We start from the raw sequence: 27,199 nt of genomic DNA, 5'->3' as shown, positions 1-27,199 counted from the left end.
AGGGAATCGGGAAACCGCGTCTCAACTACTGTATTTTCCTACTTCTGCTCTCTTAAGAACTAGTCTACTACTAAACTTGCTTTCAAAACAAAAACAAAAAAAAGTCACGCATGCGCTCAATTGTCGGAGGGCTTCCCTCCGCTCTCTCTTCTCTCAGTTTGGGCTCTCGCGATGTCGTCGCTGTGCCAGCCTACTGGAAAGGCGCATGCGCGGTGTGTAGAGCGGAGGTGCGTCGCGTTGGGCAGCTGCTCTGAGGTGGAGAAGAGGGGCTGGGGAAACCCGGTGAGGCTACAAAGGCGAGGGGAGGCAGGCCGGGGAACCGGCCGCTTCCAGCCGTTTCCTTCCAGCTCAGGATGTGGAAGCTGAGCCCAGCTGACGAGTCCGGGCCAGGTGAGGAGCGGAGCGTGAGAGGGAGGGGGCGTGTCCCGGGCAACTGGTCTCACTCCGGTTTGACGCCTGTTGGTTCTACTGGCTTCTGTGTGTTGATGGATTGGTTCGGCCTGTGGTGGCTCGCCGCGTTGGGGGGGGGGGGGTTGGAGAAGCGGCAATTACCCAATTAGCCGATGTTTACTTTGGAAAACGGGGGGAAGATTAGCTTCGCATTGAGAGCAGGGATGGGGAACTATTGCTGAAGCACGACTCCCATCAGCCCCAGCAAAGGGCAAGGAATGATGGGAGTTGTAGTCCAGGAAAACATTGAGAGGGCCGCAGGTTTTCCACATCCTTGCTGTAAGGTAGAAGGGGTGGCTAAACTCCTGTCTCCAACTCTCCATCCTTGGGTGGGAAACATGAATAAAGATTAAAATCGGCGTTATACCATCAGAGGTTAATTAAAATTCGGTTGTTTTTTTCCATTTCAGGACAATCATATCAGCTTTTAGTTGGTGTCGAGTATGATGTTGGACGTAAGAATTGTGCCATTTTAATTCAAGCGGATCAGTCCATCAGCCGAAGCCATGCAGTCCTTTCAGTTAGTCACCCTCAAGTGAACCTCGTAAGTACCAAATGTACAACATTATGAATAGGGGAGTGGTTTGAGGTCAACCACAACCATCATGCAATTTTTATCGTACTTTATGCAGTTATAGAATGTACAGCACCTCCTCAGTCAAGTCACAGATAAATTTCTTACTGCTCCCAGATTTTTAGACCTCATCTAACAAGATTATGTTTTGAATGTGTTTTACTCAATATGTTTACCAAATGAAAAAAGTGGCTACCAGATATGAGCCTTCATTAGCTTGGCATCCTCCAGGTATTTAGGACTAAGACTCGCGTGCTGGCTGTCACTTAGGACAACTATAGTCCAAAACACCTGTAGGGCACCAGTTTGAGGAAGGCTGAGATAGAGGGTTAATGCTAGAAACAAAAAACACAATGACCCAGTTTGCGTATCACAATAAACTCTAGATAACGGTTTGCCATCAACCCCTCTGTCTGAGTGAAACATAGGGAAAACATTTGATCCCTTGATTAGTGTTACATCCAAACCAATAATTGTGTTTTGTTTTGCTTCAACAAACCACTATCAGCAAGCCAAGAGTAAATAATGTCTATAGATTGTTACACTCCCAACAAACCATGATGTGTGGTTTGGTTAAATGAACTCAGTTGCTGTTGTTGGTACCTGAAATGCTATTTTTTATTTTCAGAGTCAGTCTTCTACATTGCCTGTGTTAACTTTAAAAGACACTTCTAAATATGGTACCTTTGTTAATGAAGAAAAACTAGCAAATGGTACCACTAGAACTTTGAGGTCCGGTGACAGAGTCACTTTTGGAGTCTTTGGAAGCAAGTATAGGTAAGATCAATTTGTGCTTATTTTAAAATGTTCATGACTATGCTTTTTTGAAAGTCATGGAATATATCTGCGGACTAATTAGAAATGGACAAAAATAGTCATTCTCAGCTGTGAATCTTACAAAGGGTGTGAGATCCCTTTGCAAATGTCTCTACTCTTAAATCATGATACATTCCTGCCATAATTTTTGCTTCTGTAGCTCTGCCTCCCTCCACTGTCTGAAGGTCTCCTGTTCCCTCAAATATTCCACCTTTGCTGTTCTGTACAGTTGGAACTGCCTCCTAGAACACTGCCATGGTGGCAACTCTTACTTCTTTCAAAACCCACCTTTTCTATGAAACCTTTGCCACAGCCCCTTAGATGCTGTGCTTCACTGTAGCTCAGGAATGGCCAAACTTGGCCCTCCAGCTGTTTTGGGACTACAATTCCCATCATCCTGACCACTGGGCCTGTTAGCTAGGGATGATGGGGGTTGTAGTCCCAAAGCAGCTGGATTGCCAAGTTTGTGCTGGATTGTGAAATGGAGTGTTCCACAATCTATAGCGTATACCAGGGTCCGGCACGCTATCACTGCGTTGCTTTGCTTTTAATGCCTGGCAACCCCTGGCTATTAGCAGAGTTCAAAGCCACAGCAGAAGCTTGTGTGTAACTGCCAAGGCAGCCCAGTAATAACTCACTGAAGCGTTGTCTTCTTAACGAGCTAACTTTATTTACAAAACAATAAATCTTCTCCCGGAGTGCTCAGTTCCATGACTGCTCCGGTCGGTGAAAACGAAACCAAAAAGTACAGCTCACACAGACAAAGACAAAAGCCCGTATGTGAACTGCCCACACAGTGACCAGTGCGTCACAGCAGAGCATTTAACTCTTCAGGCTCTGATACTCTCCACACCCCCTCTCGCGCTGGTTCACTGTGGAAAACATCAGTACATCAACTTATACAAGAGATAACCCTTTACAGAACTCCTCATGTCTTTGAAAGGTTAACGGTTTTGTGAAACCATCAGCTAAATTTTCAGTACTCGGACAATAGCTGAGTTTCACCAATCCTAATTGAATACTTTGGCACACATTTTTAAACCTGATATCCAGATGCTTTGTTCTGGCCTTAAATTGCGCTGACTCCGCCAATTTTAGACAAGGTTGATTGTCTTCCCAGATGACAATGGGTAAATCACAAACACCGTAGATTTCTTGTACTAAACATTTATAGAACTCTACCTCTCTGCACAAATCGGATAGAGCACTAAACTCAGCTTCGGTGGAGGAGAGTGCGATTAGACTCTGTTTTTTCGACCTCCAACCAATCAGAGAATTTCCAAATTTTACTACTGAACCAGATACAGATTTCCGGTCTTCTAGATTGGCCCAATCGCTGTCTGTGTAGCACGTAAGTTTTGGCTCACCCTGTGCTGACAGCTTGAGGCGGAAATCTTTAGTGTCATGTAGGTATCTTAACACTCTTTTTATACCATTCCAGGCATGGACACTAGGTTCTGAAGCTTCTCTGCTCAGCAAATTGACTGCGAAAGCTATGTCTGGTCGAGTCCACTGGGACAAGTATAACAAACTTCCCAAAGCAGACTGAAAGACTTCGGGGCTTTCAAAAACAGCTTTATCCCCGACTTGGGAATCTTTTATGAAACTTGCTTCCATGGGTGTTCTAGTACCCTTGCAGTCAGACATCCTAAATTTTTCTAGTATCTGCTCAATTTTGCCTTCCTGGCTGAGCATGAAACTACCATCTTCAATCCTTTCAACCTGTACTCCTAGGTAATTTTTCACAGGTCCTAGGTTTTTGTGTTTAAAGTATTTGCCCAACTCTTTAGCAAATTTTTGCACCTGTTTCTGGCTCCTTGCCAGAAATATGATGTCATCTACAAAAACTAACAGTAGCTCCTGTTGCTCCTGAGAGCCCTTCAGATATAGGCAGCTATCCGCCAAGCTTTTCTGGAAACCCATTCTTTCCAAGACATTATTGAGATACAAATTCCAATTTCTGGCCGATTGTCGCAGACCATAAATTGACTTGTGGAGTTTCCACACTAGATTTGTACCTTCCTCTTCGAAACCTGGTGGTGGCAACATATACAACTCTTCTTCCAAATTTGCATTTAGATAGGCCACATCTATATCAAAATGCTGCACAGTGAAACCTCTTTGAGCAGCTGATGCTAGAAGCATGCGAAGAGATTCACTGCGAGAAGTGGGAGCATAAACTTCTGTAAAATGCAACCCCTTCTGCTGTGTGAAACCCCTTGCGACTAGCCTTGCCTTATATTGTGGTTCACCAGATATTGTGGGTTTGAGTCTATATACCCACCGGCTGCCAACAGCTCGCTTGCCCTCTGGCAGTGGTGTGGTGCTATAGACTCCTAGCGATCTCATGGAGTTCAATTCCTTCTCCATCGCTTCCTGCCATTTGCTAGCTTCCTCTGGAGGTAACCTCTGAACCTCCTCAAAGCTTTCTGGCTCACATTGAGCCATGCAAGCCCATACACTGGTTGCTGTGAACCGTTCGGGTGGTTTACCTTTTGTTGTGCGTGCTGACCGTCTTAGCACAACGTCAGGTACCCCCTCTGACTTCCCTACATCAGAGTCAGACTTCGTGTCAGAGATCTCACTCAGTGACTTACTGCGTCTCCGTGTCACCTCGGGACTAGATGTGGGTGACATAGGCTCACTCTTTACTTCGTGTCTCACTGCTCTTGGAGTTACCGGGCTAGGTACTCTTTCAGGTTCCTGTACTTCTCCTTCCTCATCATCAGACACATCTAGACTGTCTAGGAGAATATCAGGATTCCCGTGAACACGCCTCCACCCATCTTGTTCGCAGAACTCAGCACTTCTGCTAATGTGGATACGTGATTGGTCACCTTCTGCATTCACAAACCTCCAGCCCTTACAATTTGGCTCATAGCCACAGAAAATCATCTTTCTTGATTTGGGGCTTCCCTTCCTTCTTTTAGATTTGGGAAAAAGAACATAGGCTTCACAACCAAAGGTTCGGAAGAAATGCACTTTTGGCTTCTTGCCATACAGTACGAAATAGGGTGTGTCCCTCACAACAGAATTGTAGGCCCTATTCAAACAAAAATTGGCAGTCCTCCAGGCTTCCGCCCAGAAGCGTTGCGGCAAATTAGCGTCAAAAAGCATGGCGTCCGCAGCTTCCCCTAACGTGCGGTTGCGGCGTTCTGCAACACCATTCTCCTGTGGACTGTCAGGACAGGTCAATCTGTGCTTGATGCCCTTTTTCCGAAAGAAATTTCTCAGATCTGACCCTAGGAACTCCCCGCCTCGGTCACTCTGGAAGCTTTTCACCTTTAGGGAAAATTGAAGCTCAATTTCAATGACCCAGTCCTTTATCACTGAGGCCGCCTCCCTCTTGTCTTTCAAAGGGAACAACCACGACATTCTAGAATGGTCGTCAACGAGGACTAGAGCATAATGGGATCCGCCAAGACTGGCAGTAGCCATCGGACCAGTCAGATCCATATGAACAAGCTCAAAACACCGTGTGCTTACCCGTTCTGACCTTGGGTAGCTACACTTCTTGACTTTAGCACGTTTACATGCTCTGCAATCGAGAAATTTAGAGCATGACTTGAACTTGCACCCGTGAGCACATTCTGGTACTTTGCTCACATATTTCCAGCATACATGCCCCATTCTACGATGCCAGAGATGTTGACACCTATCATGCACAGGAACATTGACACACTGTGCTTGCGCTGTATCTGGGCTACTCCTGTCTGTTTGCCCCCTCCCATCTAGGACAAACAGCCCATCCTTGCTTCGGCTTTTCACACTAACTAGCACTACCCCCTCTTTGGAGATAGAGCATGTGTCACCTTCAAAACAGACCTTAAAGCCATCTCTTAGCAATGCAGGTACTGATAACAAACCACTTTTCATGCCAGGTAACACATAAACATTTAGCTGTGCATGCAAGCACTGCATAAAATAAGAACCAGTAGAAGAAAGTGTCCTGGTGCTTCCATCTGCCAAGTTGACTTGCTTCTTTTCAGCAACTTCTTTGCAGTTCTGCAACTGGCCATCAGGGGGGCATAAATTGTCTGAAGCTCCCGAGTCGATGATCCAAGATAAACTGCTTTTCTGTCCTCCCCGGACTGTTGCCATGGCAGCAGACAAGTTCTGAAAAACTTTGCCTCCTTCAAAGCCTTTGCCACGGCCTCTGGCACGTCTCTGGTTTCCTCCTCTCCCCCTTCTGGGTTGGTTGCCATGGGAACTTAATTGGCTGGTCTTTGAAGTTTCTTGCCAGGTGCAGTTTCGAGCTACGTGGGAGGGAGAGTTGCACCGATAACATCTCCTTCCAGCATAAGCTTGCACAGTGGAGGAATCCTCCCTGCTTCTCTGCAAACTGCATTCTTTGCTAGCACAGCCACTCTTAGAAACAGAAACTGCTGCTTCTTTCTGGCGTCTTTGCTTTTCATCTGAAAGTCTCCCCGAAACATAGTGCAGGGTCAGGTCAGCGGTAGGCATAGCCTCAAATGAGAGACATAAATTTTCAAAGCTTTTATCAAGGCTGGATAACAGAATATACACCATAACGTCCTCTGCAAACTCAATTTTGTGTTGCCTCAGCCTATGAAATGCTGCCAAAATGCTAGCTATGTGGGTTTTCACGCTTTCCCCAGGCTTTAGTTTCAGCTCAAACAGATGCCTCATAGCATGTAGTTTTGCTCCAGCTGTTTCTCTTTGGTGCACACGTACTAAATTTTGCCAAGCCTCATGTGCACATGCAGCTTGCTGGACGTGGGGTAACACAGAAACATCACAGCTCATGACTATGGCACAAAGCGCTCTCTGATCTTTGCGTTTTGCTGCAGCAGCTGTGTTTAGCTCTGCCTGCGTGGCTCCATCAGGGGCAGACACCGGGGGGGCTGATACACAATCCCAAAGGTCCTTCCCCAATAGCCAAAACCTTGCCCTTTGTTGCCATTCCTCCCAGTTATGGCCATTCAAGGGTGCAAAAGGTGGAGCAAAGCTGTCCTTATTGCCTTCCATCTCCCAGCTCCTTTGGGGCTCTTAGCGTACTCACTCAGTAGCTCTCCTGGCTCCCTTCCTGGGCTGGAACGATGGCTGCTTTCACTTCTGTGTCCAGCTTCTGCCAGCGAGTTCCACTGCCCTATGCCGACTGCATCAAGACAGGCTTCTCCAGCTGGCTGCGTGGGCGCCTTGCAGCTAACACTGTGCTTTTAATTACATCCATAACCTGCTGGATTGTGAAATGGAGTGTTCCACAATCTATAGCGTATACCAGGGTCCGGCACGCTATCACTGCGTTGCTTTGCTTTTAATGCCTGGCAACCCCTGGCTATTAGCAGAGTTCAAAGCCACAGCAGAAGCTTGTGTGTAACTGCCAAGGCAGCCCAGTAATAACTCACTGAAGCGTTGTCTTCTTAACGAGCTAACTTTATTTACAAAACAATAAATCTTCTCCCGGAGTGCTCAGTTCCATGACTGCTCCGGTCGGTGAAAACGAAACCAAAAAGTACAGCTCACACAGACAAAGACAAAAGCCCGTATGTGAACTGCCCACACAGTGACCAGTGCGTCACAGCAGAGCATTTAACTCTTCAGGCTCTGATACTCTCCACAGTTTGGCCATGCCTGCTGTAGCTGAACCTGTAAGTAAGTTTAAGTACATGCAATTGAAACCACTATGTTGCTTCCCCTGTGTCAAATTTAAATTGATAAGCTCCTCAGGGCAGGGACCTTTCCTGTAAAGGACCACACACACAGTTGCTATTATTTAACTAAATAAAGTAATAATATTGTGGGTGTCTTTTAACACTACTTTGCAGAACATTCTATGAGCCTTTGGTAGTGTGCTCTTCATGCTTAGCTGTTTCACAGAAAAGTGCTTTAAGTAAAAATATTCTACAGCTGGGAGGCCATGCAGTGAATGAGTGGAAAGAAGGATGTACTCATCTTGTTATGGACTCAGTCAAACTTACAGTGAAGGTGAGTTGTGAATTTTCAAGTGCATCTGATATGCAAGCATAATACTAATTTTTCTGAATTGTGCATTGCATTAAAATGGTCTGTAGTTCTATATGCCACAAACTGTTCTTTCATATTCCCTTTCCTGTCAATTCACTTTAATATTTCATTGGAAAATTGAGACTTCCTGGCAGCAGGCACTGGAGTATTGTGACATTTTTTTGTGAGGCATCTTTGTATATGAAAGATGCTTTAACAATGCAGTCATGCACATAATTACTTGGAAGTCCCAGTATGTTCCATGGGGTTTACTCTTAGATGTGTGTAGTGGGTTACAAATAGCCGTTATGGAGTCGAATTGTATTTTTGGCATTCCAGAAGATTGCTGACACTGACGGCCATGCAATGAACAATTTAATAGAAAAATAACCACAATGACGTTAGGATATAGCAGGGTGTTGATTTGGCATAAATCTTTGAATTCGAGTGCAGGAGTGAGAAGAGAAGTCTGATTGTATAGAGTTAGTGAGAAAGCTTCTGTAGAGCACATGAGTAAAGGAGATGAGTGATTTAGAGGTGCTTAGGAGTTGAATGTAATTTATGGGGCTCAGTTTGGTAGTGATGTGTTTGGGAGTGATGGGAAGGTAACCATCCTGGCAGAGTTTGTTGTTACGGTATATGGGGAGTATTAAGGTGTGCTGCTGATGGGAGGAATTGATAAGGCAGTGAGAATGGTGTCCACAGACAATGGCAGCAAAAGGGTTGTAGTTTTCTGTTTTAAGAGGGTACCACTAACCAGTGGGTTGTGAGACTGGGGTGGAGAGATGTGAGTGAAAGGCTGGGAATGAAGACTGGCTGGAGAGAGCGTGCAGCATTTTTGTACCATTGTAAATTGTGGTAATGATCATCTGCTTTATCTTTAGGCAATATGTGCCTTGATCTGTGGTCGACCAATTGTGAAGCCAGAGTATTTTGATGAATTAATCAAAGCAATTCAGGCGAAGCAGCAGTTACCGACCCCTGAAAGGTAGTAAGTTATAATACACACCCTAGATTTTAAAATTTGGACTACTATGTTCTAATATGTAGCACTTTGCTTTAAAAACCCCTGGAGTATGCCCTGCTTAGATATTACCAGTGCTTTTTTTCTGGAGGTACGCAGGGGGTACACATATCCCTAAACATTTTGTGAATCTAAGTTTGGCCTCATTGAGGGGCAATATTTCAATATGAGTAGGAAAATGAGAGTATCCTGAAACTTTTTTAATAGAAAAAAAGCACTGGATATAACCATATTCAAGTCATGTACACTTATGAATTGAATATGATGCATAACATACATGCTATAGATAGCTATGCTGTAGTGTAATTTTATAAGTCGTCAGATTAAATCATGTGTTTACACACATTCGAAATTAAATGGAACATTTATGTTTTTGAAGTATAGCAGAAACATTTTGTATATTTGTACAATGGTGCTGCTATAGTTGGTTTTTCCTTAGGAAAGTCTATAAGGAGCTACTCTTTATACTGCTATTTCTGGCCCACAGTTGTCTACTGACAGGTAGCAATTCGTCATGCATCTGTATACTTCTTTAAGTAGAGAGTATCCAGAACTCTCAGATTATTTCACAACTTCTCAGATTATGGAGCCTCCTACCATGAGTAATTCCCTGTTGCGCGGATTTCAACTTACTCATCCTTATCAAACCTATTACATTCCTCCATTGTGCCTGGTTAACCTGGCAGGGAGAAATAGCTAGATGGCATGGTGACAACCCACTTTAAAATCCAGGCAACATTTCCCTGTAGTTTTATATAGACTCATGTGGAGCTCCACAAGACCGCTCCTTTAACAAATAATAGCATAGACTTGTGAGGAACTCAACAAGAAGACTCCTATAAGGAAAAATATCTGTCTCCCAGCACCACCTTCTGTAATCTGCTAGTGCAGAAGTAGGGGATCATTGGCTTTCCAGATGTTGCTGTACTCCAACTCTCATCAACTCTCACCATGCTATTTCTGGTTACATGTGCAAATCATTTTGAAAGTGATTGTATTGTACAAATCTATTATATATGCCATTTTGAGAGCCTTTTGGTGGAAAGCAAGTATTCCAATTAAATATATAAAACACCACCTTGGGGTATTTGGAGCTGCTCAGCCAAAGTCTATTTATTTGTCTAGGAAAGGAGGATTCTATACTGATTTGTAACTTCCCAATTCATGTTGATCCAGTAAAGACTTCCTCAACTATTGTCTTTAACTATTTCCTTTTTCAGACTAGGTGAAGCAAAGTCTTCCGATGGTGAGGAAGATTAAGTATAATTATATTTAATTGGCAAAGTGTTGTACTGCTAACTCGTTGCTATGAGCTCTTGGGGAAATGACAGGGTATTTTTGGATGTTATACGAGCTGAATCGTCTTCATTTTCACAGGTTGCTATAGAGATATCTTTGGTAATATCTTTTGAAGTGGTGCAAATACTCTTGGGAATATGAACATTAACAAAACATTGCTTTAAAAATAAATTATGTAGTTAATAATTGCTTTGGTAAAATACATCTCAATTCCCAATCTGAAATCAGGTTCATGTTAAATTATTTCTGCTGATGAATAAAATTAACACTTTTGAGATGCTTTGATCTTTAATTAAAACTAAAATTTATATTGTCTCTAGAGAGGTCTTATTGTCCATATAAACTGTATGGAACAGCTTTTATTTTTTATGTAATTTGAATTCACAATTTTATTTAAACCTTTGAACTTTTTTGCAGACAGGTTATACACAGTGGTCATAAAAACGTGCCAGTGGGGTTTTCAGATTTTTGTTAATCAAATAGATAATCAAATATTAGGGTGCATGGTTGTGGTCTTTGCCTTTGTCCAAGACCAACTTCAAGATTGCATTCAGCAAAGGGGGCTGGATAGAAGAAAAATGAACATGTGTTCAATGATGCCTGGGCTCTAGGACTACATGCTACATGGGTGGAGAAGAAGCAGACCTTTATTGTTGAGTCTGTGTGCAGATGGATAGTCCCTCAAGATTACTGTGTGCAACACAGCATAGTAAACCAGCTAGATGTTGGATAGGAAAACAGATGTACTCAAACTAGGTAAGCAATGTAGAAATGAATGACAGTTAATAGTAGTGTAAAATGTAAGCTACATTTTTTACAACCATTTCTTCCATTCACAGTTTTTACCCTCCTATTGATGAGCTGGGTGTTAAGAATAAAAAATTAGATCTGGCAACCTCTCCCATAAGAAGAACAATATTCAAAGGAAAAACGTTTGTGTTTCTAACTGCTAAGCAGGTAACTGGCACTGTTCAAAGCTTGACAAAAGTAATTTAAAATACCTTTATCTATAGAGATTATGTTAATAGCACAGATTTTGTGTACTCATTAGCCCTCCTTAAATGTTGTACACACGCAATAATGAGAAGGTTTGTGCTGCTTGCCCTACCTTGGCCTACCGAGGGCCTTCTCAGTATTGGCCCCCTCCCTGTGGAACACCCTCCCATCAGATGTCAAGGAAATAAACAACTCTGACTTTTAGAAGACATCTGAAGGCAGGTTTTAATGTTTGAGTATGTTCTGATATATGCTGTGAGCTGCCCAGAGTGGCTGGGGAAACCCAGCCAGATGGGTGGGGTATATATAATAAAATTCAAGGAGTACTTTAACAGGACGAAATTCTAGATTTTACTAATACACACATACGATCAGCCTATAAGTTTAATTGTTGTTTCTTTGTGTATATATATTTTAAAGTTCCTGTATGTGATTCTTTCTCTCGTGATTTTACATGAAAATGCCTAATAAAGGTTTGATAAGTAGGAGTATAATAAAATTATTATTATTATTATTCATGACATCCATGGACATCCGAGTGTGTGAATGCACATAGGGATCCCCATTCACATGGACTACATATGCGTGTCCAGCTACTCTTTCATAGTGCCATGCTCAGCGTGCAGATGTTGAGATTGGGTCCCTGCGGGTTGTGATGTTGCGAGTGGAGCCTCTGATGTGTCGATACTTCTTGTTATAAAAACTTGAGCCCCTACTATTTATTTGTTTTTAAAAAATTCACTTAAGTGCCTCAAAGCAACTTGAGCAGCGAAAAATAAAAGTAACAAAGACATTAAAATTAGATAATTTGATATATGAACATTTGTAACCCAAGTTAAGGGCTATTGTACTCATTGGAGCTCAGAACTTGACTTTTCAGTCAATTTTCTACTTGTCTTTATTCAGAGTCACCTATTGAGCTGCATTCATGTTAACCAAAGGCACATTGAACATACAGCTTTTAAAAGTGAGCAGAGAACTGGCTGAAAGACCACTAAGGGCTTGTTCTCTTGATTGGAAGAAGGTCTTGGGCTTGTCCACTTCCTCCCATGTCTCCCCCCCCCATTGCATTGCATTGCATGCACCCACATGCATTACTGTGTGTACAATGTAGTATCCAAAGTGGGTACTCTGTCATTTTTTAGAATGCAGAACCTCTTTCCTATCTTGCTAAAGGAACTCAAGTTGTATGATACAAATCAGGGATGGGGAACCTGTCACTCTCCAGATGTTGCTGAACTATAATTTCCATCAACCCCAGCTAGCATAGCCAGCAGCATTTGTAGTCCAGTGACATTTGGAGGATCACAGGTTCCATATTGCAGTTGATAGTTTTTGTAGACAAGGTAATATGATAAAATGGTAATAAAGAAGAAACCTTTGAAATAGTAATAAAAACACTTGTAACATTCTCTGTATATACCATTCCATTCATTGTCAATTGTAGAGTCCTCATATTGGTTACATTACTTCTTAAATTATGAAATAGCATGCTTATTATAGAAGTGTGTCATATTAATGTGAGCTCTGTTCTATGAACCTTTGGGTTTTGTATTTAATTTTAGTTTGCAAAACTGAGTGCAGCAATTAAACTTGGAGGAGGAGAAGTGAAACTGATAACGGAGGAAGCAGAGATTGTTTCTTCTTTAGTAGCACCTGATATTTGTGTCATTGAAGTAGGGTTGACAAACTCTCAAGGATCCATTTCTGACTTGGACAGGAAATGGATGGATAGAATCACAGCTGTCTTCCAAAGGTAGGATTGCTGAAATATTAGTAACTGAGTACTGAGGTTGTTTTTTGTTGTTGGAGGGGCTGTAAAACCACAACGGATACAAATATACAAATAGGGTCTGTAAAATATGTGTGCATATCTAATGTTAAAGTAAGTCCACATATTTCTCTCACATGCAAGAAATGATTGTAGCTGAATCAGAATAAAAAAAAGCTCCAAAACTTTGGTTGGCCCTTTGGTCGGCCCCCACGACCCTTCGCTTCATCAGATCTGGCCCTCTTTGAAAAAAGTTTTTACACCACTGGACAGTGGTCCTCCAGATCATGTGAATTACAGCTCTTATCACTCCTAGTGCTTATGCTGGGGATTGATGGCAAATTGGGTTCAGTCACCTTGAGATGCTTCAATAAAATGCAGTGTATACATAGTGATAATAAATAAACAACATCTGGGGTGTCTTCCAGACATGTTATACATGTGCAGTCTGAATATGAATGAATTTAGGCAGGAATGTGCAGGTTAATAGAATTAAATGTTTCACTGACGATTTCCCTTGGACCATTTTATTTAAGATATTGTTAGGTCACCCTTCATTATAACCCAGCCCGGAGTATTGTTAAAATGCCATATATTTTATAAAACAAACACTGATATCCATCCCTTGCCAATTCACAGGTTGCATCCTGCATGGTAGTCTGTTCCTTTACTGTAATGTTTTAGCATTATTTTCCAAGGATGTTAGTGAATGGCTTCTAGTTGTTTTTCTGACAGTGTGTTTTGTTTCTAATAGGAAGCAATGGAGAACAATATCTGAGGCAGAAATTGGTCTAGCAGTTATTTTTTCATCCACAAAAACATACTGTAATCCTCAAACTCCACTAGATGCAGGTAATTTTAAAAATCTATTTTTAAAAATCTTTCTTATGCATTTTTTACTTTTAAGGAACTGAATTCAACAGACAGCTCGAAAGAGGGAGCATATTATTTAAGAGTGCTTTGTTTTAGGATAACAGACAGCCTTATGTTACTGATGACCCTGCATCTTTTTGCTAGCAGATTTAACAGATTTTAAATAGCTTTCAACTGGAAAAGTAAAAAGCACCAGAGTTATAGTATCCAATTTTGACAGCAAATAAGCTGAATCTCACTTTCATTCCCTTCCATTTTTTCCTGCAGCATAATTCTGTAACTTTTTTTCTAATTAATTTGCTTATATGGGAGAGGCCAGAGAATGGGTTCCTATGATTTGCTCCCAATTCATTAAGTATGGTTGACCACTGGATAGTATTAGTTTTGGATTGGCCCTTAGTTTTAGGATGCTCAAACACCTCATGCAATAGAATTTTAAGTAAAAGGATATACTAGATTTTAGGTTTTGGTATTGAATAGTTAGGTCAAGTTTTTAAATTATATGACATGTTTAATGTCTTCAGTTTGAACATTTTTTCTTGGCATGGGATTTGATGAAAATATAACTTGATGCTGAATGTGTTCATGGTGATATTAATGACAATATGCTTGTATTTATTTTTAGCAACAATAAAAAGCCAGACCCCTGCATAGAAAACCAAAGGTTTTTAAGTTGCATTGTAAAAATACTAGTACAGTGGAACCCCAGTTGTTGAGCATAATCCATTCTGGAAGACCATTCAACGTCTGAAATGTTCGACAACCGAGATGCAATGGGCGGTTGGAGAATTCAGTTGAAAAAAAAATGAGAAATGCACCTCGGAAGCCGTTTGACTTCCGAGGCACGTTTGAAAACAAAAGGAATTACTTCCAGTTTTTCGGCGTTTGGCTTCCGAAACGTTTGGCTTCTGAGATGCTCGAAAACCGAGGTTCCACTGTATTGAAGAAGCAAGATGGGGAGATAAATGGACACTTCTTAGTAGGAAGAGTTGCACAAAAAATATTTTTGAATAATATTTGTCTGAAATGGCATGATTTATATAGTTTTAAAATGTTAACATTTATTCTTCTTTGGTGCTTTCAAACTGCAGGTGTAAAACCCACATCAGCACCACTTGTTACGGGACCAAACCTTTCTCAAAGTGTGGTAGTAGATGAAACAGTAATGCCCACCATTGCAGCATATGTAGCTGACACAGAAATGGACCAGCTGATGGACACATGGTAATGTACCAGCAGGAGCTCTTTTGATTTGCTATTTCTAAATATGGCGTCATGATCAAGCCACAGTTAGTCTGACTGTGATGCCTTTATTTTCATGTGAAAATTTTCATCACGTGCCAAAAACTGGATGGTAGATTCTTGAGTTTCTAATCTTCTGAAGTTACAAAAGACAGGGACTCCTAGTTTTTGGAGAGTAACTTTCAGTACTGCATCTGTCTTGTCTTTTGTAAAAAAAAAAAAAAAAAAAAAACAGCCGCCACCTGCTGGAGTTTTTAAGGCGGGGGGGGGGACTGCAACATTTCATGTAAACACACTTCAGTCATTTTTACTTGTATACTGCTTTTCTGTGTACATGCACTCAACAAACCAGTGTTATTTATTTCATTCATATTCCACCTTCTTCCAAACAGTTCAGAAGAGTGCAGCCCACACTCTAGCCACTGTCCAAGGCCAGCCCAGGGTCTTGTGCAGTCAAGTGTTAGTGGAACCCCTGGCATATAATCTCAGGGTATATTATGTACACACAATTAGGAAACAGAGCAAGACTGTCACTAGCCACATTGTGCAAAATGTGCTATGTTTATTACACATGAAATGTGTGTGTGTGGGGGGGGGAATTGCAGGTGGTGGGAAAATCAGAACCAAGGGTAGCCATTACTGAGCACTACAGAATTAAAACAATCCTACATGTTTGCTCAGATACGCATTCTGTTGTGTTTACTTGCTTACTTACATAAGTACAGTGGTATCTTGGTTCTCGAATGTAATCTGTTCCGGAAGACCGTTCAAGTTCCAAATCCCCCCCCCCCCTTTTTAAAAGTGTCCCTAGATTCTTTGAAAAAAATCTGGTAACCTTACTTTAAGGAACTAACAAAGATGCATGCCCCCATGCAGGGGAGCTTAGCAGCTGCCATTCTAAAATGCAGTTACTACTATGCCTCCATTTCAGGGTCCTGGTAGGGAGGAAGGTGGTCGAGTGAGGATGAGATCACTAAGGGGCCCATCTGAGCTCATAGACTCTCAGCCAATGCCTGATTTTATTGATCACTGCCATCAGGCCTGTTACTACTCCTATAGCAGATGATGGCAGAGAAATTTCAAATTCCTGGGAGCTGGCAAAAAAAAGAAAGAAATTCTTTTGTTTCAATCTATCAAGAAATTTTCATCTTTAGGGGCAACCCATGCATGGACCTTACAAATACCTCACATTTCTAGGGATCAGCAGAATAACCAGAAATCTGAGAAACAGATTATAGATCATGTAATGTGATGGTACAGATTTTTGGTCATTGACTTAGTACTTCCTGCTCTGACCTGTTACTTTTTCCCTTGTTTACACAGCATGGAAATGTCAGGGGAGAAGAGAAAGAAAGCAACTCCTTTCAAGGAACAAAGGAAAAACCCATACCCACTGGATATAACTACTGTTAATGAGACTTCAGCAGGAACTGGCACTGTGAATGTTGGGGCTACATTACCCAGGTTGAATGCAAGGCCCGAGACTAACCAGAGTAGCCTTTCACCCTCTCCCTCTAAAATGTCAGGGAACAGGAGAAATAAAGAGGGAGATTCACAGCAACAGTTGAATTCAATTAAAAACTACTTCCAGGCAGTTACAAAAAAAAGGTAATCTCTTACAGTCAGGCTAGTTCTAATATTTATTCCCTAATTTTTGGTCTTTACTTAGCCTTCAAAGATCTCAGATGTTTCAGTTCCATAGTTAACTGAAAATATGAGAAATCCTCACAAACAATGCCTGTTGTTAACATGCTGGCTCCAAGAAGCTTTGCCTGAATAATGCTAATCAGTGCTATATTTTAATTAAATAAGTTTGCTTATCAGTAAGCTGCCTTTCGCTGATTGCACCTAAGGATGCCATCACGATGAATACCATTTGAAATTAGTGACGCTACAGTGCACAGTTAAATGCTTGCTATGATTATTACAAGTGCCATCTGAGTTGTACTTGATTGGATTCAGCCTGTGGGTTCATATCTAATCATCATAAAGATGAGTAGTGAACAAGTGTGTGTTTGTGATCTGTCTGTGTATATCCATTTGTGATGTTCTGCTTGTGCAAATGGAACTTAGCTTCCCTTTCCTCCCTCCTCTGCACCAGCAACATTTGCTCTAGAGGGTTGGGAGACCTATCATGTTCACTGGCATGATGTTAGGTGCTCCCTCAATCTGAAGAGAAAGTCTAAAATGTGTTTGTTTTTTTCCTATTCAAGGGAAAGGGACGAGGTTGAAGAAACATCACAGTCTAAATATGCAAAGATAGAAGAGAAATCATCACTGGCTTCTAGTCATACTCAGCCTGTAACTTCTTTGTTGTGGGAAAGCAAGGCAGGAGGATCTCAAAAAGGGTCACGTACCTTGGACCAGAACACAAACGAGTCCTGTATAGGTGGAAGTAGAAAGTCTATTGCAGAGACTAGCCAGTTAGAAAAAAATAATCATGAAAGCATTATTGCATCAAAAAAGAGAAAAGAATTGGAAGACTCAGTAGAAGACGAAGCATCGTTAGAACTTGTCTTTGCAAGCCAAGAACTGGATTGGGAAGACGATATAGGAAATCATGGTGAAGGCAGTGCTCAAGGTGCAAAGAAGAAAAGGAAATTGGAAATGAAAGAAGAGAATTCGGATATGGAGCCTGGGGGACTTCAGGTAGTGACATTTCTCTCTCTCTCTCTCTCTCTCTCTCTCTCTCTCTCTCTCTCACACACACACACACACACACAAAATCACAATTTTAGACTATTAGCATAAAGATAAAATTATTTTGAATTTATATCAATAAAAGAAGGAAGCATATAAATGCTTTATATCATTTTACAGGAGGGATAACAAGGTGGGTATATATCGTACTCTGACTTCTGGAATTTTAGAGGGTGGGCTTCATAGAACTACTCTTCAGATCTGCCAAAATGGGGGACCTTTAAAACAGGGCCAAGCCACTGATGGATTAAAAATATATTTGGTAAAGTGATTAGCTAAATATTCTGTAAAATGGTAAAATATTTAAATCACTGATTTATTATTATTATTATTATTATTATTATTATTATTATTATTATTATTATTATTATTATTAGAGCATCGGACAGTGTCATTGTATCAATAAATATCACTTCAGGCTGAGATTCCTTTTTATTGCTTTAGCCATCTTTTGTGTGATGCTCATTTCCTCCTCCCAAGCCCCAAATGTGTGCATATCCATTTTAGCATACTCAGATTTTCCCATGAGCTTCAGTTGAAGGGCAGCTTCATGTACTTCATGTTTTTGTACATGCTTTCTTCCTGTAAGGATGGAAGCCACTGGGCACAGAAAACCCATGTGCTCATTGAACATGAAATGGATGTTTTGATGCAGTGTGCCTGTTTCTGCCAGTGTTGGCATTTGGTATACAGTGGTACCTCGGGTTACATATGCTTCAGGTTACATACGCTTCAGGTTACATACTCCGCTAACCCAGAAATAACGCTTCAGGTTAAGAACTTCGCTTCAGGATAAGAACAGAAATCGTGCTCTGGTGGCGCAGCGGGAGGTCCCATTAGTTAAAGTGGTGCTTTAGCTTAAGAATAGTTTCAGGTTAAGAATGGACCTCCGGAACAAATTAAGTACGTAACCAGAGGTACCACTCTCTCCACTTATACAGTGGAGAGAGAAGGTTTATTTTCCTTTAAAGCTTTTGTTTTCCTTTACAACTTTTACATGGAAGAACAATGGTTGCCTAGTACACCTAAGGTTCAAAAACAAAAATAGTCACAATCCACTGCACAATTAAAAACAGGTTTATGTATGTCAAAGGCTACCGGTATATTGAATTATGCTGGAAAACACAAGTGTGGAGAATGCAGTTGCACTCAAGTCCTGCTTGCAAGGCCTCCCATTGGCATCTAGTTGATCACTGTGGTAACTGGATACTGGACTGCATGAGCCCCTGGCATGATCCTGGGTTTTTCTTCCATTACTATCTAAAATAGCTTTTATCCATTTTTTTAATGATCTCTCGTGAAAACCTACTTTTGTTGGGTCGGAATTGTTTTCCTGAATAAGTTCACACTATTCTCCTAGAGATTTTTTGTGAGTATGTACTGACTCTTTTACATCCATCTTTTATTGTGCTGCCACAGTAAATCATCCACACTGCACTGCACAGCAGGAATTTTGAAGTTGCTCATTAATGAAAGCGATTATTTCTTCTTTTATACCTGTACTTTAAAGCTGTGAAAGTATTTCACTTGGAAACCCAAGAACTAGGTAACAAGTCAAGTTTCTGTTTTTGCAAACTGTGACCATAAATAAATTCTGCTGAATAGAAGGCTTCTTTAGCTTGGGAGAAACCAAGCTGAAGAACTCTTTCATTCAGAGTAGTTTATTGCAACTCTCTCGTGTGGGAGCTACCACACACTTTGACTACTCCTCCAAGAGAGGAAATAACAAATGGTTCTTCTGTCAGACACAGACGAGATCCGCATATGCTAGCTAGAGTTCAAGCGAGCAGCTTTCAGCCTACAGTTTTCAGCCTAATTCTACTGTAGTGGTATAGAGTATATGTTAGACACTAACCAATACCTTTTGTTAAACAGCAAGAAAAGAAGCAGTCGCTTCCAGTTTTAAACCAGAAGCAAGAGAGAGAAGAATCACCAGGCTCTGCAAAGAATGACTCCAATGTAAGGAATATCTTCATGTTAATGTTTCGTGTATTTAATTTTTTGCAATAGGTAATGTGGTAGGAAATGCATTCTTTTAAATAAAAAAGATACTCCAATATTGAGGCTAGTGACATTTAGTTTTTTGAAAATATATCTGGGGGGAAATAGCATCAAGTAACTTGTAAAGTTGTCTTTAAACTACTTTGTTATTAATTGAAACTATCAAACATTCATTGTTTTGCTAGAGAACCAGGAAATAGACCCATTTTCCTGTCCTACTTTGTAGAACAGGCAATTTTGTTTTCATGTAGAAAACAAGTGAAAGGTGTGAAGATACTGAATGTATAAATTGATGCAGATATTTCATAGTTCATTAAATGGCTAAAGGGAGATTTCTGTTTTCCTTGAAGAAACTGATTTAGTTAGAAAAAGTTTGGAAATGTTTTCAAATACCATCTCAGAAAATAGATGACTTAAGTATCTACTACAATCTTATAATGAAGAATAAATGTTTATTGTAATAAACAAGCTTGATTAAAATAAACTCATTAATTGCTCTGATTCTTTCCCCCCTCCTGAATAAGAATCCTGATAGATGTGCAAATGACTCTAGCAATCTGCCCAGCAGGCTCCTGCTAACTGAATTTAGATCATTGGTTGTTAGTCAGCCAAGGAAAGATGGCCGTTGCACTTCAAAAATAGATTATGGACAACTGAACAACTTTAAAAAGTTTAAAAAGGTTGGTACATGCTTTTGAACTCACAAGAGCACATTGCTTAGAACATACAGAAAAGGTATAAAAATACAGTTGTACCTTGGCTCCCGAACGCCTTGGGAATTGAAAGTTCTGGTTTTCGAACTTTTTTTGGAAGCCGAACGTCTGGCGCGGCTTTTGCTATTGTTTCTGGCACGCCTATGCAATTGGGAACCAATTGGAAGTCGCGCCTTCATTTCCAAACTTTTTGGAAGTCAAATGGACTTTCGGAACGGATTCCATTTGACTTTCGAGGTACATCTGTATTAGCTAAATCTGACCACCTTCTGGTTTTGGTTGGGTGGGTGTGTCTTTAAATCTAGAGGTTTCCAGTACAGTGCTGGGGAATAGAGTCCTAAAAGCTATTGCAAGGGCATCTTGAAGCAGAATGCTTCTATGCTTAAATTATATTGCACTCTTTGGGAATTATCAGAAATTGGTACTGTTATTGTAAAAGGACAAACTTAGAGCAGATCAGTCAGAATCAATTTGTAATGTTGTTAAGCTTGAATAGAAACATTAAGATATACACTTTTAAATGGATAATTGTATTTATAACTGTATTATATTATTCCTGTAATGTATCTGAAACCTGTATAGTGCCTCCTGCTCTACAGCCCAAACCTAGAATAAAAGAACAATACTCAACAACTGTATTTAATGTATTCTGAGTTTTCTTCAATTGATAGAATACAATAATGTCAAAGGGCACCCTTGTCTGCTTCTTTGCAACTGAATTGAGTAAGTAGCTGTTTCGGATTCCATCTTTGCATAGTGAGACTTGTAAATGCATTGAAGCCCCAGTTTGAAGCCCCTGAGTTAAATAGAGTTAAGATTAATACATCTTTCCATTTGACAGGTAGCTTATCCTGGAGCAGGACAACTTCCATACATTATTGGGGGATCGGATCTGATAGCTCATCATACTAGAAAGAATTCTGAGATGGAAGAATGGTTGAGGCAAGAAATGGAGGTGAGGAGCATGAAGTAGTGAAAAGCAAATAACCTGCAGCCTTGGCATTATCAGCACCATGCTCTAACCCAACTGAGCTATAACGGTCAGGATCATGAGCTGTAGGTCAGTGTTTCATACACTGGCTGGGTGAGGGGCTGCAATGGGAGTGGAAGATCGTGGGAAATTGGCTGGAGATGGCTTGCAAGCAGCCTCTTCCCACTTTCCCCACTCCCACTGCAGCCCCATTGTCCTCACATCCCTGGCCTTTTTGAAGGATCTTCAGAAGAGACCTTTTAGCACAGGGCAGGCAGTATGCAGTGGGGCGGAGACGGTAGGGAATATCCTTGTGCTCATACAGTATTGGATACCACCCATTGTATTTACAGGTGAAACTCGAAAAATTAGAACATCATGGAAAAGTCCATTTATGTAAGCAATTGTTTTCATTAGCTACTGGAGTTTAATTTATGAGATAGACTCATGACATGCAAAGCGAGATATGTCAAGCCTTTGCTTGTTATAATTGTGATGATTATGGCGTGCAGCTGATGAAAACCCCAAAGTTAATTTGGGGTTCTCATCAGCTGTACGCCATAATCATCACAATTATAACAAATAAAGGCTTGACATAGACTCATGACATGCAAAGCAAGCTATCTCATTTATTAGTTTCAACTTTTAAGTTGAATTACTGAAAGAAATGAACCTTTCCACGATATTCTAATTTTTCGAGTTTCACCTGTATGTGTAAATGCCTGACTGCACCCAAATCATGCTGGTTCAGAGCAGTTCATATTTGGCAGAAGTTCTCAAAGAATCATTTATTTTTCTAGGAACAGAGTCGCCAAGCAAAAGAAGATTCGCTTGCAGATGACCTCTTCAGGTGAGGGTTTCCCCCTCCCCATAACGGACTCAAGGGTGGAATCTACACGTATATAAAAACGTTCTGAAAATGCTTTTTTAAAAAGTGTTTTAAAAAATACATTGGATTTTCTATAAGGCTCTCTATTGCCATCTAGTGTCACATTGTATATTGCACTTAAAACGTTTATTTGCAGCTGTATAGCTGAGTCCAAGGACTCATTGTGTGTTTGCTCTAACTGCATGTGACTGCCTGTTCTTCCCTCCAAACAAATAACAAACTATGGAATGGACATAGCTAGCTTTTAACTATATAAATAAATACGCCAAATTAATACCTGGTTCTTCAGAGCAGACCAAAATCAGAATTAAGAAGCAAGGTCAACTTTCTTCCCCATTGATGCTTCTGGAAGGAAAACCCAAAGATGAGAATTTTTAATTAACATTTTTTTATTGATATATTTGATAAGTGACAATAATTTTTGCTGCCAGTTGCATTGCAAACTGCTCTTGCTGTTGGGAGATAATAGGCAGGAAGCCTCTGATCATATGGTGGAAACTTCTGCACTCCATCTATTGGAAATCTAAAGAAGCAGTATGCTTGATAATGCATGGCTCACTGTGCAGCAATAGACTGCCCAGAAAGTATCGAAGTAAAGTATAAAGTAAAATGTTAATTCACCCTGGATTAGTCTTGTTTCCTTTTATGTGTTCCTTGGCAAAGACCACTCTGCTTGGGGAATATGCCATATCGTAAGTATTTAGAGACCCTTGGGTCAGGCAGTCCCAAATTCCCGCTGGGCATGTTGGCACCCTTTTTGGGTCTGAGACTTAATGACAGAAGAAATGTCTCCTATACAATCTGCACATGTGCTCAGATCACCATCAGAGACCCTGTTCTGGGGTCTGCCGTCAGAGGTATGACATGTGGGCCTTTTTGGTCACTCCGATACTTAAACTGTAGACTGTCCTCCCACACTGGCCCCATGTGGCCTCATCACTGCTTAATATTCAACAAGCAGTAAAGATACGACAGTTTCAGCAGTGAGTTGCGTTGTTGCTAATGGATTTGAGATTCAACTGCTCCTTAATAGTTTTATTCATTACATTTATGTTCCAGCTTCCTTCCAAGCTCAGGTTGTTGTGACCCTACAACCACCCTATGAAGCAATGACTGGTCTATGATCACTCAGTCAGCTTCATGGACAACTTGCAGGTCATGTGACTGTGTTTTCAGTTTTACTGGATTTCAGAACCCGGCATTTATGCATTTTTTTTGTTCCATTTAGATATGATCCCCATGTAAAAAGAAGATAAGGTGTGCCTTGAGCCAGACCTACAGCAGAAGAAAAGCTTGCCTGGCCCGCTGGCAATAAATTGCAACATCAGAGTTAATTTTACGCTGATCATACCTCCTGAAAACCTGCTTTTCATATTGAAGAAAGGATGCAAGACTTTGAACTGCTCTTCAAACATGTTACAGCTAGTGATGGATCCATGCGTTATCTGCCCACAGCACAAAAGACTGGTCTAGGCCAACTTTGTAATGCTCAATACAAAGGTAGCATTAGAATTCAAACTAGAGTAGAACTTAAGCCATTTAACTCCCTCCTACGTTTTGCTGCTCTGGCAGTGAATAGAAGAAGTATCTCTTCCATTCCTGACACTACAGTGGCTGCATGCTTTAATGACTATTTACTCATGTTAGCAACACTTGGGAAATGACATTATTCATCAGTACTTCTGGCATCCAGCCTTAGCAGCATGCCAGACATTTGGGAGCTGAGAGAAGAGAGAACTCCCTCACTTGCCCTGCCATCACTGCCCCTGTTGGAACAGCAACAAAGACAAGTGTAGGGGACAGAAACATGGGTGGACACAGAAAGGTGGTTGAAGGATCATTGGATATCATTGGGAAAGTTGCAGGAAGGATCAAACCTTGTTGTACTACCAATGACATCAAGACCAAATAGGCTCAGAACTGGGTTTGAAAGGGCCCAAGTTATTTTCAGAGTTTGAGAGGGAGGGTGCAGAGACTTGCTAAGGGGAGTTTGCCCATCAATAGTTATAGCACACAAAGCCTTTGGAATTCTTTTTCAACTTGCATTCTCTATCCAAAATTTTAAAGCAAAAAGGTTCTTTTTTTTAAAAGCACATTTGTTTTAACCTTTTTTTTGTATGGTATGATGACTATCAGAATTGTCAAATGGCAACATGGGATTTGTAACATGGGTATTGCTCACTTCTGTACCATTTTGCACCTCTCAAATTGGCTTTGATCCTTTTAGTAAATTATTAGTATGGGAAATCTTTTGTTTGGTTCTCAGAATTTTGAGCTCACCCTGTTGTGGGGATTCAAACCACCGACTTTCTGATCAGCAAGCTCTAGGCTCTGTGGTTTAACCCACAGCGCCACCCGCGTCCCTCTTAGAAATATTACACCACCCCAATTTCTACCACACCCCTTGGCAGCCATTAACCCGTAACTAAAATGTTCCCCCCCCCCTGCTTTAGCAACAAGTCTGTTTTGAAATAAGTTGATCTAGTCAGTTCTGTCATCATGCCTCTTATATTTGAATTAGAACTGCCACTAATAATAGCTGGAAAGAGGATTCCATCTTTTTAATCAGGTCAAGCAATTACAGTGAAACTACTTTAGCCACCTCTACACAAAATCTGTAGTACAGTGAACTAGAAAACTAGAACATTATTGAGGATGCTGTCCTCGTGTTGAGCCTAACTCAAACTGATGCTTAAGCAGGTATAAAAGAAAGTCTTCCCTCATTCCTGGGTGAAAATAGGCCATTTGGTGGTACTACTGTGTAGGGTAAAGTGCTGATCATTGCCTCAGTTCTGAGAGACCTATGGTCCAATTTCAGAAACTTCCTACACTACAGATGTGGGGGATTCTTGAACCAGTACACGCATGGACGGGAATACTATGTTCTGTAAAAAAAAAAAAAAAAAAGAGGCAAATTACATACAACCATGACACTTTTTTAGTTAGTTACCAGAGACATGAACTTTTCATTCACAATTATCTGACCTATGGAGTTTAAAGATGTCACATCCTTCTACATTAATTGGGTCTTGAGTCACACATGTGACTTCCATTATTACAATTTTTCAATTAATTATAAATTATTGCCTCCAAGGATTTAAAATAAGGACCGTCAATTTACAAAACCAAATCCTTCTAAAAATATCAGCAACTGACAGCTTTTCCTGCCCTAATTTAATTTCCACTTACATAAAAGCACTTGCATAATTTCTTGGTATCACTTCAGTCAATAAAAAAACCACAATCCAGAGGCTTATTTTGAATATTTTTGAACCTGCAATCTGTATTTAATTTCATAGCAAAGCACCTTTGCAAAGAGAAGCTTAACATTAGTATCTGGGTGGTTGAGAACTATCGACATAAGAGGCTAACGAGACTAATGTAACTTGTTCAGCTGCGTCGTGTTGCAAAACAGCACATGCTTGGTTCTTTATGTTGCTTTCATTAGTGAAGCTTACCCTTTTCATTCCACTTGCGGTTTTATCAGAGCCCTGCTCTTCCTGGCAATAATAAATTGAGAACACTACAGTGCAAGTGCAACACCATAGACAATATTATGCCAATATTACAGGGAGACTGTCATGGGCACAGCCAGGATTTATGTGGTTGGGGGGGCAGGCTTTATGCTAGGGGGCAGAACCTCAGTTAAATATTTTTATTGGTTTACTTGATTTAGAAACATTTGCAAGATCCTAACACTTTCTGCATTACCAAAGGCTTGGAAGAGGGAATATTAACTGGTATAATGCTGTATTCTGGCAGAAAAGCAAGCAGATAAAAGTACTCCAATAAATTAGCTTTGGGTAGTCCTTATGCTTTTGCATTTATTGAATTATTTCACAATTCTTTTCAAAGGTAGTTTGTAACAAAATATACAGCAGCTATCATTCAGATGCATAAATGCATTTGGGCTTATGGACCCATTTTTCCTTGAACATAAGACACAAAACTACCCAATCTCCAATCTGCTTTTTAAACTGTCCAGGCTTAAAAAGTGATTTGCTGCTCAGAAAGGGATCTCTACAGAAAACAAAATGCCCCCAATTTATCCCAGTACAAGCTCTATCAAGAACAGAGTGTGTTGCCTCTTTGGCTTACAATAACTTAACTTGTACGTGCCTCTGCCTCTGAGGCCTCAAAACCTGAGTTCCAAGTCCAAGTGCTAGTAGGCTTTGTGTGTGTGAGAGAGAGAGAAAAGGCAGTTTAGATTTTTTTTAATAAAAAAACAAAAACCCTGAAGTTCTCCATATGCACTTGGATTTTAGTTTACTGTTCCAACTCCCAAAATGGTAAACTGGCAGATTTGCAAAAAAGGAAAGGGAAATTTGAACTTAATTTTGTACAACCGTTTAGGCTCCTCATGCAACATGAACTCAGAAATATTATTGTATACTGCAGAGCACGTAAGAGAATAATCTGAATTACAGCAAATGTTTTCCTTTGCTAGGAGTGATGGGTAACCTTCATAGTGGTAGAGCAATCCTAGTCCCCAAAATTAAACACATTACTGTTAAATTATATTTTGATCACATTTTTTCATGGTTCCTCCGTTGTGAGCAAACATAGGTTTAAAAGTTTTCTTTAATGAAACAAACCCCAACAATTAAACAGTATGCACAGGGAAGCTGACTAAGGAAACTATTGAAGGCAGGTGTGATTTGTGTGTTGAAGGTGAGGGAAAACTGCTACATGCATAACTGACACATATACACAAGGAATGCAGCTAACGGGCAAATCCAAAGAAAGTATGCTTAATACCCTTTGAAATCAAAGTTTTAGAACTTAAGGTATTCATAATTCACATAATTTAGTAGCATGTAAGGAACCACATACTTTTTCTTGTGGTTTTTATTGCTACAATTCTTGTAATCAAGCTACTTTTATTTCATCATTGTTGATCTGCAGTAATGAAAA

The 27,199-nt window shown here is 40.5% G+C and overlaps 1 protein-coding gene across 1 annotated transcript; it reads left to right on the top strand.

Moving 5' to 3' along the window:
* Positions 1-323: 323 nt before the first annotated feature.
* On the top strand, positions 324-23,890 carry NBN (nibrin). The gene is made up of 16 exons (XM_033155530.1): positions 324-390; positions 861-994; positions 1,653-1,801; positions 7,630-7,789; positions 8,692-8,795; positions 10,970-11,087; positions 12,692-12,882; positions 13,652-13,749; positions 14,862-14,994; positions 16,336-16,620; positions 17,226-17,661; positions 19,588-19,671; positions 20,238-20,393; positions 21,268-21,381; positions 22,197-22,246; positions 23,514-23,890. Exons 1-16 carry the CDS (start codon positions 354-356, stop codon positions 23,539-23,541), a joined length of 2,277 nt encoding a protein of 758 aa, XP_033011421.1. The 5' UTR covers positions 324-353; the 3' UTR covers positions 23,542-23,890.
* Positions 23,891-27,199: the final 3,309 nt, after the last annotated feature.

Source organism: Lacerta agilis, chromosome 7 (genome assembly GCF_009819535.1).
Source record: "Lacerta agilis isolate rLacAgi1 chromosome 7, rLacAgi1.pri, whole genome shotgun sequence".
NCBI lineage: Eukaryota > Metazoa > Chordata > Lepidosauria > Squamata > Lacertidae > Lacerta > Lacerta agilis.
The sequence above is the reverse complement of the archived record's forward strand: the minus strand, read 5'-3'. Positions and strand labels throughout refer to the sequence as shown.

What these genes read in the sequence shown, in the direction of transcription:
- NBN (XM_033155530.1), top strand. Translation starts at nt 354, where the DNA reads ATGTGGAAGCTGAGCCCAGCTGACGAGTCCGGGCCAG. An exon ending in TGGAGCCTGGGGGACTTCAG is followed by an intron (nt 17,662 to 19,587) that starts GTAGTGACATTT and finishes TTTGTTAAACAG; the next exon opens with CAAGAAAAGAAGCAGTCGCT. An exon ending in CTTGCAGATGACCTCTTCAG is followed by an intron (nt 22,247 to 23,513) that starts GTGAGGGTTTCC and finishes TGTTCCATTTAG; the next exon opens with ATATGATCCCCATGTAAAAA.